At 33.1% G+C, this 16,472-nt stretch overlaps 1 protein-coding gene across 6 annotated transcripts in view; it reads right to left on the bottom strand.

Moving 5' to 3' along the window:
• LOC145243903 (nicotinate phosphoribosyltransferase-like) overlaps positions 1 to 16,472 on the bottom strand; it is a 328,038-nt gene that overhangs the window by 133,524 nt on the left and 178,042 nt on the right. For 5 of the 6 annotated variants that reach the window (XM_080107013.1, XM_080107009.1, XM_080107011.1 and 2 more), the window contains exon 2: positions 460 to 630. In XM_080107013.1, the coding sequence (XP_079963139.1) occupies positions 460 to 613 (154 nt within the window). In that variant the 5' untranslated portion in view covers positions 614 to 630. Of the gene's footprint in view, positions 1 to 459; positions 631 to 14,128; positions 14,416 to 16,472 lie in introns of all 6 variants that reach the window. The other variant, XM_080107014.1, reaches the window with a different exon arrangement.

Raw genomic sequence — 16,472 nt, forward strand, 5'->3', positions numbered from 1 at the left:
TCTTCTAGGGAAATAGCTTGTCAAAATCCAGTTTCACATAAAAATAAAAAGGTCTGGTTTAGTCTCCTGTAATTGGGTTTCAACCTCTGGAAGGTTAGAACGTAGACCCCTGATGTTGGAGAAGGAGACATGGTAGTGGGGGGTCTATGTTGGAAGTTGGAGAACCGGGTTTAATCGTGTATTTTTTCTTGAAACTTGTAATGATGGAATTTTGTAATATGTCGACTAGGTCGTCAGATTTGCTTAGAGCAGGACAGAGAGGGGAAACTAAGAGAGAAAAAGAAACAAAGAATTTTTTTTTTTTTTGTAGGACATAAGGTAAAGCTGTAACAATCACCCACTAATATGGCATCGAGAGGCCCCACCAGAAGCTACTGCATGGTCCAGAATCCATTCACCAAATGGCAATACAGTAAAAAAACACTTGACTAGTTCAGGAGGCAATATTTTAAGACTTACCACTGTCGGTGAAGCGGAATTTATTTAAATATTTGACACACTCTTCCAGGCCAGCAAAAACAGTAAACTCTCCTTGAAAGGGATTCTTTCGAAAATAAAGATCAAAAGTGGCAAAATCATTTTTCTTTCCACTCAGCCAATATGAATAAGCCATTGTGATTTGATACAGATCTGAAATATAATGAAAAAAAATTAATTAGTTTTTAAAAGGAAAATAAAAAAAATGAAACTACAAAAAGACAAAACAGGAAATAAAAACAAAAAAGACAGGAAATAAAAACAAAAAAGACAAAACAACAAAAAAGATGAGAAAAAACAAAACAGGAAATGAGAAAACAAGGAAGTAAGAAAAAAAGAAAAATAAAGAAAGGAAACCAAAAAAATGGTAAAGGAAAACAGAAAAGGAAAAAAATAAAAGAAAAGGAAAAAAGGAAAAAGAAAAGGGGAAAAAGGAAAAAAAAGAAAAAAAGAAAAACCAAAATGCATATTGGTGGATTCAATTTCATTATTAAATTATTTTGTTACATAAGATTTAAAATTTCGTTTTACTTTATGCTATTGTATTTTTATTTCAATATATGATTAAGAGCAAAACAATAAAATTATTTGATTCTTATAGCCGTGAGATAAAATATCCACACAAGAAATGCTCAATTTTCCTATTATAGAGATAATATCATTCCAAGAAAAAGCAACTATTAAACGCAAGCAATGAAATGTAGTCAAAAGCTGATTGCAGATTTCTATTGGTAATTATCTAGATCGTGTGAATCAAAATAATAAAATGTAAGAAAAAAAAAATTAGTTTATTGATTCATTAGGAGATTGTTTGAGGCAGGAAAAAGATATTGCGATAAATATCCAAGATTAACTCCCATGTATAAAAAGTATATTTGGATGGCAAAGCTTTTGAGGTTGTCAAGAAGTTTTGTTACTGTGGAGCACAGGATAGAGCAGGTGCTAGTCTGACTGCAAGATTTCAAAGAGGATGGAGTAAGTTCAGGGAAATGTCTACCTTTACTAACAAGCAGAGCATTAGCATTGTTAATGGAGAGAAGAGGCATGTGTATGTAGTGTGATTACAGACAGAAATTGGTTTTGAGGACATGCGTTGCATGAAGAGAAATGATATGAGAGGTATAATATGGATTTTAAAGACAGGCTTAGATTTAATTAACTCCGAAGAATATTAGATCTGAACAGTAGAAGGGGGTGTGCAGAGCAGGAAACTTTGATGATATAGTCATGCTAAATGATGAGAGTTTTGGGTTAGTAGAAGTAGAAAAGTTAAAGTATCAAGTCCAGTTCATAAAGGAAAACCAAGGAAAACATGACAGGAAGTGATAAAATGGACTTGAGAAAAGAAGGATAAATGAAGACCTGGCCAGAGATACGTTACTTTGGAAGTCAATTTCTTCAACATGTTAAATGCAGGTTAAGATGATGATGAATACCAACAACTTGCAAAGTTTACATCATCAGGGCTCTACAGAGAAATTTATCTTTAGTTGACCTTTGACAACTAAATATTTTCGTTTACTAGCCAAACCCACATGGTTTTTGGAATATGACATGTTCGTTCTGTGATGAGTATTTACATTGTAAATATTTTCCTGCATATTTTTAAATTAGTGTAATTCTAAATATACACCGAATTTTATGTTGAGAATTGAAGGTAAAAAAACATTCCAATTTTTTTTAGGTGTTTTTTTAAAAACAGCCTTCGTTAAAAAAAAGGGGGGTATATTGGTCTAATAAACTTATTGTTTAAATAACTTTAATTTGCTAGTTTCATTAAAAACATTTCAAGTTGAAGACATTTTTCATTCAGTTTTGGAAAATGGTCATTGAAAAAAAAAAAAACAATCGCCAAAAGATAAGCGTTTTATTATTTTTAGTGGACACTTGGAAAAATCACTTGCAAATGTAATTGTTTTTCAAGCAATGTAAAGCCGTCATCAGATTAGGTGTGGAACCAAATTTGATATTAAAAAAAAAAAAAAAATCAAATTCCCTTTAGAAAATCAGTGTTATAAAAACCTTGAAATTAGGTCAAGCAATAATTCACTTTTTACTATCTAGGTTTTATATTGAACTATTTGCCTGATAAAGAGTGCTAGCAAAAACAACAATAAACAGCAGAGAAACTGTTCATTAGCTGAACCAATTCTTTCAAAATGCTCACTCTTGATTGCTTGCCTAAATTCCATTGATAAGATTTGTGCATTTTGGAGAACTGTAAATATAATTCAAAAGATCGAATTTTTTATGTTTCCTTTGTGTGTATGTGTGTGTGTGTTTTTTTTTTGTTACAAAGGAGTCTCCACTTATCAAAGCCTGGAAGCCACTTGAGGATAAGGGTTATCGAGTGTACAGTGGTCAAGAGGAACATATCGTAACAATCATTACTAGTGGAAATTTGGTAAATTGAATTACATAAGAGGATGGCTTGTCAGAATTTGTTTACGTTGGACTTGAAGACAACCATATTGTAGTTAGTTGGAAAGCAGGAAAACGGAACAGAGTTCCACAGAGTGTTTTTTTTTTTTCATCTTTTACTACTACAAATAAACTTTTTTTTTGGGGGGGGGGTTCACTATAGGGTCAGTCGGAGAGACGTAGAGAATGAGATAAGTTTTTCAAAATAAGAGGTTACACATACTTTGACTCTTCTATTTTGTTATTCATGCCCCCAGAGAACCCTACTCGTTATCACTACTGTACGTATATCACACAACTATTGATTTTTTTATTAATTAATATAACTCATTGAGTGACCATTGATACACAGCACATTAGTGTATGCATTTAGTGCCATTAAGCAAATATGAAAATAAATACATTTTATCTCCTTTACACTTTCCCACCAAACTACTACTCTTTCTTCATTTACATCATTTATTTATATACACCATCCACTTTACCTCCCTTACAAGGAGTTGCTACTACTACTACTACTACTATGTCTATTCCTATGCCCCCACAATTTCTCATCCAATTCACTCTTTCTCCCACAAACTAAATTCAATGCACAAAGTATTGATTTTAGTATTATATAGATACCCATCAGCAAATAATTTCTAGTTTTCGCCTGACTATACTTAATTCTCTAAAATTTAAGATCATCTATTTATCAATCATGAACATACATCATCACCAAGGTTAAGCAACGTTGAGCTTGGTCAGTGCCAAATGGATGACCAATTAAGAATACCAGGTGCTGTATGTAAGAAGATGTCAACACCTCTCTAAAAAACTGCAAAAACCTAACGTCATCATTTTCCCCTGATCACGATATACATGCAAATAGGAACAACTTGTGAACTTAATATTCCCATGAAACTTTCTTCCTCTGGGGAAAGTTGGTTCAACCTGCCTAGGGGGAATGTTACTGACATATAAACAGGTAGAGTGCTGATAAATTTTTAAAAGTTTAAATCTTGAACACAATTAATAAAATTTTCCTTTTACATTAAAACACAGAACTATTTCTATAATATCTTGAAGTAGAGTCTGGAATATAGAGTCAGATTTTGTGTATATAACTCAAGTTTTTTAATAGTAATAACTATCAATAATAATTATGGTACTCTTGCATAATTTGACCCGAATTCTCGTGAATTCCTGTCAAGCATGGATTGGGCGAGACCGGCAATAATCGGTGTCAGCTGAGCATCGTAACAGATACAGACTAATGAAAAAAAAACAAAAAAAACAAACCGGGGGGAAAAAAAAAGATGCAAATAATCAAAAATAAAGAAAACTACCTTGAAAAATGAAAATATGTTTAGTTTATTTTAATATTTAATTTTTTTTTTTTTGTTTGCAAAATATTTATCAACAGAAAGTTTTTTGTTTTTTTTCTTCAAGAAAAGATTTTTTAACCATATAATTGTTAGGTGTAAGTACAAGTTTTTGTTTTTTTTTCTTTTTTGTATTTGGGGTGGAGGGGGGGGGATCAACAGAAATTTTTTAAAAAAATGTTTTTTTTTCAAAAAAAAAAAAAAAAAAAAAATTTTTCAGTTGTTAATTGCCGGCAGAAGAACTTTGAGATGAGGATATTTCCTTAGGAATCTTTTACTTTGGTCGACTATTGCACGGCCATCGACGGCAAAGATGGGGGAGATGGGGTAGAGGAAATATTTTTAAGGGTGTCATTTCGAACGCCCATAAATGATTTTTACTATTGTTGGAATTTCCAACTTGGACTGCGCACAAAGCTATCCTGTGCGCAAGGATATCCATTGACTGCACCGTCCATTTATACATCTTCAGGAGAAACCATCCTTAACACAATGTTTTTTTAAGCAAATATTTGTGTTTACAATTGTTACACCTCATTTTTTGGGACAGCAATTTCTTCTCTTGACAATATGAGATTGTCTGCATTGATGTTTTCATTTCTTTTTCTAACATGCATAGATTTATTTCCTTGCCTGTCATTTTTCTGTTTGGCGAGTTTGAAAATATATTTGTCACATATTTTTTTTTTTTTTTTTTTTGGTTTAGTCGTTTTCTTCCAATTCGAATGTCGTCTGCTTCCATTTAGATAGCGCTTTCTCATTGGCTAATCAAACTCCCAGAAATTGAAATCCAAAAATAAAATAATAAATAAGTACTTACCTAACAAGCAGCAAAATCTCACTCCTTTACTGTTAAGATCCCTAGATACCTTCTACTCTAATAGCTTCTTCCCTTGGACTGCTAGATTTTGGAATTCCCTCCTTGTTTTCTTTAACCCTGACTGTATTAACCTGCAGTTTAAATGTAATGTGAGCAGACATCTCACTGCTCAACTCCCCTGTTTGACATGATCCTAAATAGTATCTGCTTACATTCCAAGTTACAATATGCTTTGTTTGGAGTAGAAAAAAAAAAACAATGAATTCAAACGCTGGAAAAATGCAGAGCAGAATTGTTAATTTGTGCAAATTCCAAATTGTCATTAAACAAAGTAAAGTCAACCTGATATGTGTAAATGCACCATAGGTTAGCCACCATTCATTTAACATATTGCTGGACTAAACAGTCACCTACATGCACACAATCTATACGTATGTTTAAGAAGCTCCATAAATTATCGTTACTCATGCAGTGGTAGAAAACAAACAACACAAATCTTTTTTTATTTATTATTGACAAGCAGGCCACCCGGCATTGCTCGGTCGTAGAATACGATTAAATATAATATTTTAATTTATTCAGATCTTGTATTTATTATTATAGAGTCAATTCTCTATAGATTATTATATTGTACCTAATCATCTAGAATTGAAATCAAATCACAACTCCCCAATTCTATTCGTAACCATCTGTACTATATCCTTACATATAGAAAATCCTAAAAACTAATGTTGTAAAATGTACAAATGTATTTGGACGGGGAATCGTTTTGAGATGAGGTTACATAATTTGTGCATTCCTTCTTTTGCGGACTGTTATCCTCATCTTTATAGTTGTTTCACCACATTCGCCAACTCATTCTCTGGCATTCTTCAGGTCATTAATCATGATTGGATAGGGACGACAAGACTTGTAACTGGATCCCCAGTAATTACTGCCTTCCATAGTTGTTATTGCCTGACCACTTTTTGGCCAACTAATCCTCTGGCCTGCTTGAGTAGGATCGAAAGCATTATCTTCAGACAATGCTCACCTAGAATGATAGAGACTCAATGCCTTTATCCACTGCACCATGGGCCCCGAAGGTTAATCACCTGAAGAAGGCCAGAGAATAAGTTGGAGGAAAGGTGATAAAACAACTATGAAGATGCGGATAACAGTCCGCAAAAGAATGAATACACAAATGTATAAATCTATATTTGTACATGCATACAAGAGGACTTTAAGTTGACTTACGTCTGTTAAGTTCCAATTTGGTTCATTTTTTACCCCCTTAACAGCTATTTTTACCAGCTGAAGACCAAATCAAATGTTTCACAGGCCTAAACTACCTATATATCAAGTTTTAAGTCTGTAGATCAAAACTGACAGGAGTTTGTTGGAGATTCTTCCTCAGACAGACAAGGTTATATATATATATATATATATATATATATATATATATATAAGACCCATAAAAGAATCGTCCATAAAAGATCCAATCATTTGAGGCCCTCAGCACTGCTCTGCAATTTTTAGTTTCAGAAGAAATAGTTTGAAAGTATAGAGAGAGAGAGAGACAGACATATCACATTTTATACATTCTCTCTCTCTCTCTCTCTATATATATATATATATATATATATATATATGAGAGAGAGAGAATATATAAAATGTGATATGTCTGTCTGTATCTCTCTATATACTTTCAAACGTTTTCTTCTGAAACTAAAAATTGCAGAGAAGTGCTGAGGGCCTCAAATGATTGGATCTTTTATGGAAGATTCTTTTATGGGTCTTCAGCCGGTTAAAATTGTTTTTATGGGGTTAAAAAGGGGTCAAAATTGAAAAAAAATCGTTAAACATTTTGTAGATTTCTCTTATTTTTAATCAGTTCATATGCATGTCACGTTGATACAGTGGTAACGTCACCAGCATTGAATGCTACAGATTTTCTTTTGGTTTCGATTCTAGCTGATGGCACCCAAATATTTTTTTTTTTGTTGTACTTTTGAAGTCGCGACTATAATAATTTATACAAAATCTGGACAAATTAAAATATAATATTTAAGCATACTTTACGACCCAGCACCGATCTAGTATGATTATATATATATATATATATATATATATATATATATATATATATATATATATAAATTAGAATTTCTTACTGAAACCTTCTGAAAATAGATCTATTGTATTTAACAAGTTCAGTTATGTATTTATATTTGTGTCCAATAATGGAACTGTAATCTAACTTGATATTATAATCATAACTTTTGTACTAGTAAAAGAAATGGTACTTGTGCATTTAACGAACCAGACGTAACTCAGCATTTGCTCGGCTTTGTCCGACGCATGACGTCAACAGCCGGATAAAAATGAGCGTTGCCGATTAAGCAGACGAGAATTTCGCTTACAATTGGAAGAGTGTCACAACTCAAGAAACGCTTATTTGAAGAGTTAAAAAAAATTTTGTTTTAAAAAGATAACTGACGAAATATTACAAACCTTGCGGACCAGCTCCAGACCCCAGAGGCTGCACTAAACTTTTGCCAGCAACGGAAATTGTTGGCAGAAGAAAAAAGGTGTTTACATTTTGGCCAGGATTGTGTACTTGCAAAGAGAACAAGCCTTTCTGACGTTTACGGTTGCAGGTGTAGAAGTGTAACATGTCGTCGATGGACCTCCATTAGGATTGGGACCTTCTTCTCAAAATCCCGACTAACCATCGCATGTATAATAAAAATAATATACTTATGGGCGTTCGAGATGTCATCTACAAAAAATCTCCATCGCGAATGTGGGTTACGTTCTCGCCACACAATTGTGGATTGGAAAAATTTCCTGCGTGATATATGCAGGGACTATTTTCTTAGGAATCCCCGGCAGATTGGAGGCCCAGGCCATACGGTAGAAATCGACTAGTCCGTTTTTAACCGCAGAAAACACAACGTCGGCAGACTTCTGACACCGGTCTGGATACGACCCCGCCGAAAAGGAGGGTTTCTTGGTCACTGTACCAAATAGGAACGCCGAAACCCTCCTTTCACTAATAAATAAAAAGAAATCCTTGTTTCTGGTGAAAAAAAAATGTATAAATAGCCCTTGTTCCTCCCCCCCCCCTCAATGCTTTTTATTGCCCTTTTTTTTTTTTTTTTTAGACTTTTTCCATTTATTTGACATAGAGTTGCAAAAAAAAAAAAAAAAAATATATATATTAACTTTTACGTGTTTAAGACATAGACAATGTTTTTTTATGTTAAAAATTGAAAAAAAAAAAAAAAAAAAAAAAACAGTCCAGACAAAAAAAAAAAGTTTCCTATTATTTAACAAAAAAAAAAAAACTTGTTTTATATGTATTTATTTTGAAAACAGAAGACAATTTCAAACAATAATAATAAAAAAAAGAAATGAACGATAGGTTTTTGCTTTTTACTTATTTTTTTTTTATGTTTCTACATTTTACAATTTCATTGTACAGTTATTTTGTTGTAGCGTTGTTTTTATTTTATCGCCAACGCTTGGTTTTATCCGGCTGTTGACGTCAAACGGACAAAGCCGAGCAAATGCTGAGTTACGTCTGGTTCGTTAAATGCACAAGTACCAAAGAAATTTTAAATAAACTACTAATATTTTGAAAAGTATTTTTCAGTATACAAAAATAATGAAAATGTGAAATTAAAATTGTGTTTACATTATCGACGCCTTAAAACAATGTTCCTATGTAGTGATCATTTTGAAAGCATGAGTACACACGTGTTTAAAAGATCTAGCAAAAATCAACTAAGGGTCAGGTTTTTATAATAAAAGCATTGAGGGGATACCATAATACTTAGTTCGCTGCACCTTGTCATAAAGGTTCAAATAAAATTTTAGCCAGATCGGCCCAGTAGTTTCCCAGAAAAAGTGGAATGGACGGACAGGCAGACAAAGAGAAATATGATAGATAAAGAAATTTAAATATTAGAAAAGAACAGTTTTGAATCCAGAAAATATCCTTAAATGCCAATAAATTCAATTGCTTTATATCATTATTGGAACTGTCCATCGTATCCGATAAGGAAGACCTATAACTCCTGCTCCCTTATAGATCTCTCTCTCTCTCTAGTTTTTCTTCCGCCATGCACTGCCAAATGACCAAAAACGCTTTATTTAAATACTTTAGCCCTCTCCCTCCCTCCAAGTGTTTTAGAGTAAAAGAGTCACCATTTTAAAAGGGATCCATTTAAAATTTAAATACTGGAAGATTTTTTTTACTTTGATAGATTCTTTCCTTGAACTATTTTTTACTTTGATAGATTCTTTCCTTGAACTATTGGCCTTTAGAATTCCCTTCCTGCTACCCGTTTCCCTGAATGTAGCAACATGCAGAAATGCATCTGTGCCCATTTTACAATCATTTTAACGGAATGCGCTATGATGAACTCATTGCACTTGTGCCTCCTCAACATACATATCCCTGAAAAAACCCATTTAGCAACAAAATCACACCCCTTCATCGTTGAGGTCCCTAAATGCCAGAAAGCTTTCTACTCTAATAGTTTCTTCCCTTGAACTGCTAAACTTTGGAATTCCCTTCCTGCTATCTGCTTCCCTGATTGTACTGATATGAAGCAGTTTAAATGTAATGTAAATCAACATCTTGTAAATCTTTCCTAGGCATGGTTCCAAATAGTAGCCCCTTATGTCCAAGTGGCGATATGCCTTGTTAGGGGTGAATGTGAATAAAAAAATTTTTTAATTTAAATGTAATGTGAACAACTTCCAACTCCCCATCAAAGTTGTCCCCTATAAATCTGGCCCTTATCACAATAGTTCCTTATGCATCAGTGGCAATGGAATTGTATGGAATGAATAATATCTTTTAAAAAATATTTTTGTCAAGAGTTAGAATGGTGATTGATTAAATTTGAGAACATACAGTCTTTTTTGTGGATTGAACTAACAGATATAGACAGAATGTATCTATATATCCGTTCGTTCCATACTGAAGAAAGATTGACACATAGAAATAGAGACTGACAGACAGACACGTCATCCCCCCTCACCCCCCCCCCAAATGTGTAGAAAGACAAGTACTTGTCCTAGAATGTCAGTAATGAAATGAAAACCATGTGGTTTACACATGATCCATTTTATCCTTGATGAGATGCAACATTTTTATGGTTTTTGTATTTTTCATTTATTTATTTTTTTTTTACTTTTATGTTTTATTTATCTTATTTTAGTAGCTCAAGAAAAGAAAAGGGTGGTAAATCATATCTTACTTTTGATCTACAATCAAATAGGAAGGGCATCAGAAAAGTTTACTGGCGAGAGATGTTGTACCTATTTACTATGCCTCCCCACGGGACAGAGTTAGACACCAGGGTCGTTTTTTTAACGTGGAGAAAAGGTACAAAAATAAAAAATTGTCTCAGTCGTGAAGGATTTCTCCTCCACCGAAAGAGAACAAGAAATGGAAGTGCAGCATCTGAAGAACAGATACTACACTTTGATCTTGTTTATATATTTTATTGAGAAAGAAAAATTTGAACATAAAAAACGTACAAAAAATTCAATTCAACAAAATTAGGCACAAGGCCCTACAAGAAATTGGGAGGGGGAGGGTACAGGGTCTTTTTGACTATGTAACAGATGAGACTTTGAAGTCTTACTCTTGACTGGCAACATTTACCAAAATACCTCAATCACTCTGTGGATCCTAATCTAACTAATAACCCCAGCGTTCAATGTAAAATTTAACTATGTACAATTTTTGATCTTGACCAAAAAGTTTTCAAAACATGATCAAAAATCAAACAAAGGAAGTTGAAGGCTAACGTTTCATTAAAATCACAAAAGAAGGTGTTATTTCTGGACAGCCTCCCACCCATTCCACCATTCAGTTGCTATTTCCAGACTGTTCCTGTACAGATTAACTATTTCTACAGATGTGTACAAATTAACTATTTCTAGAGTTATTTCTAGACACCTCCAGCCAGAATCGCTATTTCAGAACTTCCATACAAAGTTGCTATTTTTAAACCACCCACATCAAGGATCACTAATTCCGGACCACTCACATCCAGTGTTGCTATTTTCGGATCTTGCAAGAAAGGTCTATACAAAATTTTAGCCAAATTGGCTCAGTAGTTTTCGAGAAAACTTTTAAAGTAAACATAGTATTGTGGTGACTAATTCCTGTAAATCCCTAACTGTGCATTGAACAGATACCATAATACATTTCTGAGAAAATGTGGGGAAAAAAAAAAAAAAAAAAGTAAAAGAGAAATACAGTACACAAACACTGGAATATTTTTCCGACAAAACAGCAGAAGGCCTTATAAGAAAAAAAAAAAAAAAAAAAAAAAAAAAAAACTTGATTACTCTCAAAGAATAACAGTTGTGTGTTGCTTTTGAGAGAGAAAAAGACAAGAATTTAGGGCACTTTTTGTTGAAAGTAAATTTCGGCCGACGCACAAATAGCACTAGGCAAATACTGGCCACAAGAAAATTCAGCCTTTTGTGCCTCCCTCCCCCGGAGGCTTGTACATATGCAAATAAGTACGGGCTTTGCTTTCAATTTAGTCATGCATGCCTAGCACTATTTCTGCGTCAGCCGAAATTTACTTGCAAGAAAAAGTGCCCTTAAATCTGTTCCTTTCTTAAAAGCAACACACAAGTGTTATTCTTTGAAACTAATCAAGTTTTTCTTTTTTATATATATAAGAGGTCTTCTGCTGTTTTGTCGGAAAAGTATTCCAGCGTTTGTGTACTGTATTTCTCTTTGTCTCTTCTACTTTTTCTCAGAAAAGCATCATGGTATCCGTCCGATGCACAGTTAGGGATTTACAAGGATTAGTCACCACAATATTATGTTTACTTTAAAAGTTTTCTCGCAAACTACTAGGCTGATTGGCTAAAATTTTGACACTGAATGCGGGTGGTCCGGAAATAGTGATCCTGGATGTGAATGGTTTATAAATAGCAACTTTGTATGAGGGCAGTTCTGAAATAGCGATTCTGGCTGGAGGTGTCTGGAAATAACTCCAGAAATAGCCAACCTGTACAGGAACAGTATGGAGATTGAATGGTGGAACAGGGAGAGAAAGGCTTTCCGGAAATAGTATTTTCTTTTATTGTAATGTTTTTTTTTTTTTCATGAAACGTTAGCCCTCAACTTCCTGTTTGATTTTTGATCATTGTATCGAGTTATTTTTCACTGTTTTATAGGTAAACTTTATGGAGGTTTCGACTGTGTTTAAGTTTAATTTGTTTTTTAAGTTTTTTGGGTTTTTTGTATTTGCACCTTTTCAGGAAGAGAAATAAAAATGCCATCAATATATCTAACGTATTCAGTGGTTGAGAATAATCTAAATTTGAATGGGCCAGATTTTAGCAATTCTAAAAATAAGCAGGTTAGTACTCCACTAAGAAGATTGCTTATAGAGAGTCCGAAATGTTGCAATGATTGTTGAATTGAAAATAAGTCTAGTTAATCTGTTGCAAGGACATGGTAAGTCAATGTGTACCCCCCCCTTTTTTTTTTTTTTTTTTTTTTTTTTTTTTTTTTTTAGGTGTATATGCAGTAAATTTAAACATTACTTAACTGAGAAATTTGTATATAAAGATATTGTGTGTGTGTGTGTGTGTGTATTTATTCACTCACACACAACATTATACGGCATGTAAGATCACTGAAATTAAGCAATGTTGAGCCTGGCTAATACCAGATGGGTGACCATTTGGGAATTCTAGGCGCTGTATGTGCTCTCTGCTTATCTCAGCATTGTTTTTAGTCATCCTGAACCTCCACTTGCCATTGGTATTTAACAACACCAACTCAGGAGAGATACGGTTGGAGATTGCGCAACTCTTGCCACAAAAATTCCATGCGCAGACGCACTTACAATGGATATCCATAGTTTGTCAAGACTGAAGGAAGTTACCATAAATATTTATATTAATCTTGTGAAGTTTTAAAAGTTAGACCTAAATAGTATTAAAGCTGACATATGAACATTTTATTTTTACTATACCATTTTATTTGTTATTGTTGTACCACGTTATTGATGTAATAACATAATTCACTATTTTTTTTTTTTTTTTTAATTGTTACCCCCTATCGACAACTTGTAATATGGGGACATTGTTACAATTATTACTGAAAAATGAAAATCTGTAAGGACGAATAACTCATATTTATAACTGAAAAATATAAGAATAATCTCCTTTACAACTAAAATTTTATTTCATTTTCAGTATAAGTTTAAAAAATGTGCAAACAAATACAAATTAAAAACTAAAATGATTTAACTTTACCCCAGACAGTGTCAGACAAATACAACTGAGGTAAGTCAGATAAAAGTAAGAAAAACTGCGGCTTTCGTAATATGTTAAGGTCATGTAACCTGTTGATGCCATTGAATCTGGTCTATTGAATCTGGTCTATTGAATCTGGTCATGGGTCCCAAGAAACAACCAGAAGTAGATAATGTCTAATGAAAAACAAAAAAAAATGAAAGATGTTCGTGAATTTAGCAGAGAAACCACCAAACAAAAAAAAAGGGTCAAAAATTCAAATAGATACCAAATGAATGTTACCAAACTCAAGATAAATTACTCTTCTACCTACCTGGATAAGTTTTGTGTTATAACTGAATCTAAAGCTTTTATTGAGTTTGAAAAAAACAACTAGTGTCAAGCAGCTAAGGTAAACAGGCAACCAAGATGGCTGACAAAAAAATACTGCATTCGAAATGTCAAAAACGGTTAAAAATTTTTAAAAATAGACAAAATACTGATCGAAATTCACCCAACAGGTGTCAGGAAGCTTTACAGTGACACTTATTTGGTGGAAGAAATATTAAATGCGCTAGAAATATCTCAGGATTAGAGAATCAAAACCCAAAAATCACTTTAAGGAAGTTTCGGAAAATTTGAAAGTATCTGGTACTGTAATATCTAGACAAACATTGCGAAGGACTTTGCATGAAAATGAACTCAGAGGATGATGACCCACGAAACCTTAGTAAAAAAAAAAAAAAAAAAAAACCATCTTAATGCATGTTTAACTTACCTCCATTGTTTTTCACCAAGATTTTGTGGACGGATGAAATAAAAATTGAATATAAATATGGATGCTTCTTGGATTTGGAGGAAGATGGTGAAGAACACTATGGAGATGGGGTAGTAGCATGCATTGGGGTTCTCATTCTGCTAGTGGTGCAGGCAGCTTGGTCAAAGTTAATAGCATCATGAAAAGAGCAATATCTAAAAATCATCCAGAAAACATCAGGAAGGATGCTGAAAAGTTTGCTCTGTGTTCAGAATGAATACTTCAAGAGGACAATAATTCCAAACATACTGTTAATATAGCAAAAAAAAAAAAAAAAAAAAAAAAAGATTAAACAACAACCAGATAAATGTTCTGGAATCGCCAAATCAAAGATCTGATCTAAATTCAATAGAAACTTTATGGCACAAGCTTAAAACAAAGGTCAGGAAGAGAAATCCTAAAAAGGAAAAAAAAATTTTAAGAATTCTAGAAATCTGTTAAAGAACAAGCTGCGCATTGTTGGTGTTGCATGTGAGATGACACCAAAAAAAAAATAATGAAGAAATGATGAATGTGAGAAGTGTGAAGGGCCAAACATTGCCTTCACATTTTCACCAAATTTCAGAAAAATCTAATGGATGGGACAAAAGTTATGAGGTAAAAAAAGTAATTTTTTGCAATTTTGGGGCATTTGTGACCCCTTTTGAGCTACTGGGAAATGCCTAATCCCAGTGAAAATGGACAAATAATGTAGTTTCATGCCTTAAGACATGTATATTTGAATTTAGCACCATGGAAAACTACTATTTAGATATACATACCAAGTTCTTGAGTAATATGAAAAAGAGCTCCAAAAAGGCATGTTTTTTCTTAGCCCTAAAAGTCCCAGAGGGATGCAAACAAGAATGGATTTATATTAAGAACAATGGCCTCCACATTTTGGACAAATTTCAGGAAAATGTAATGGATGGATCAAACACTATGGGGCAAAAAGTATTATTTTTGGCCATTTTGGGGCATTTTTGAGCTCTTGAACCTCTGGGGATGCCAAATCCCAGTGTAATGGTGCAGTTTCAGGTCTTAACACATGTATATTTGAGTTGACCACTGTGAAAAACCACTATATAGTCAGACATATGAAGTTTTTGTTGAGAAATATGAAAAAAAAGAACGTTTTTAGTACGAAAAGTCTGTTAATGTATATCAATATGAATACAATTTATTAATACATGAATCTAACATTTGTGACTACATTAAAATTCAAAAATGCCATAAAAAATGAAAAATAATTGCAACATTTTAAAAATTTTCAGACTTTGTAATCATGCCCATATTCCTTTATTTTCTCTTAAAGTTGATAAGTCCCTTATCTTCTCATGACTCAAGGACGGAATAAATTCAATAATAATTACATGAATGATTTCATGCTACAAAACAGGTGTTTTCAAGAATTGAGCATTTCAACATAAAAGAAATAAACTGTAAGATGATCAATATCTTGAAATTTTGAATGCAGACTTCTGCCATTTATTTGTAAATACTCTGTAGTTACATTGAGCTTCATAAATTAAAGGATTGGTATGAATAAAAGGTTGAATAAACATATTTCCCATACACATTATACATAGCAGCATCTGCCTATGTCATACCACTTGATCACATTAGCACACTGATTTTCGCCAAATCACCAATGTTAAGCAACAATGAGTGACCAATACCATATGGGTGACTAGTTGAGAATGCTAAATGCTGCAGGTACTGCACCGGAATATAGAAGTTTCCATGTTAGTGTCTTTCAATCAACTGGGAGAGATGCACCCTCAGTCTTTGTTAACACATTTGATGAAAAAAATTGATGTAAAAAACTTAAGGTCTACTGTTTGCCTCATCTTGTGGCAGCCATTGCACCGACTCAGATTAGCAGTTGTACAAAAAAGTGTGTAAGGTTCTACACAAAGTCTTGACCACTATAAAGAAATCATCTGTGCGGATTTCCAGACAACTTAGTTATTGTGTCAGACCACATGTCGAAATGAACGGGAGTATTCATAATATATATATATATATATATACACATATATATATACACACACACATACATATATATATATACACACATACATATATACACACACATGTTTGCATGTGTATATATATATATATATACATGCAAACATGCACACTAATTGAAGTTGTGAGCTCCCTATCACTTTGCAAAATTAGCTACTTTTTTTTTTACATGAAGTTCACCACTTATCAAGGCCCAATGGCCACTCGGGGATAAGGGTTATTGTGTGTACAGTAATCAATGGGATAGTGTAGTAATAGTATTGGAGAATTGTCATATCTAAAATAAAAAAAAAAG

This window comes from Euprymna scolopes, chromosome 22 (assembly GCF_053919585.1).
Source record: "Euprymna scolopes isolate OS-2025 chromosome 22, ASM5391958v1, whole genome shotgun sequence".
Taxonomy (NCBI): Eukaryota; Metazoa; Mollusca; class Cephalopoda; order Sepiida; family Sepiolidae; genus Euprymna; species Euprymna scolopes.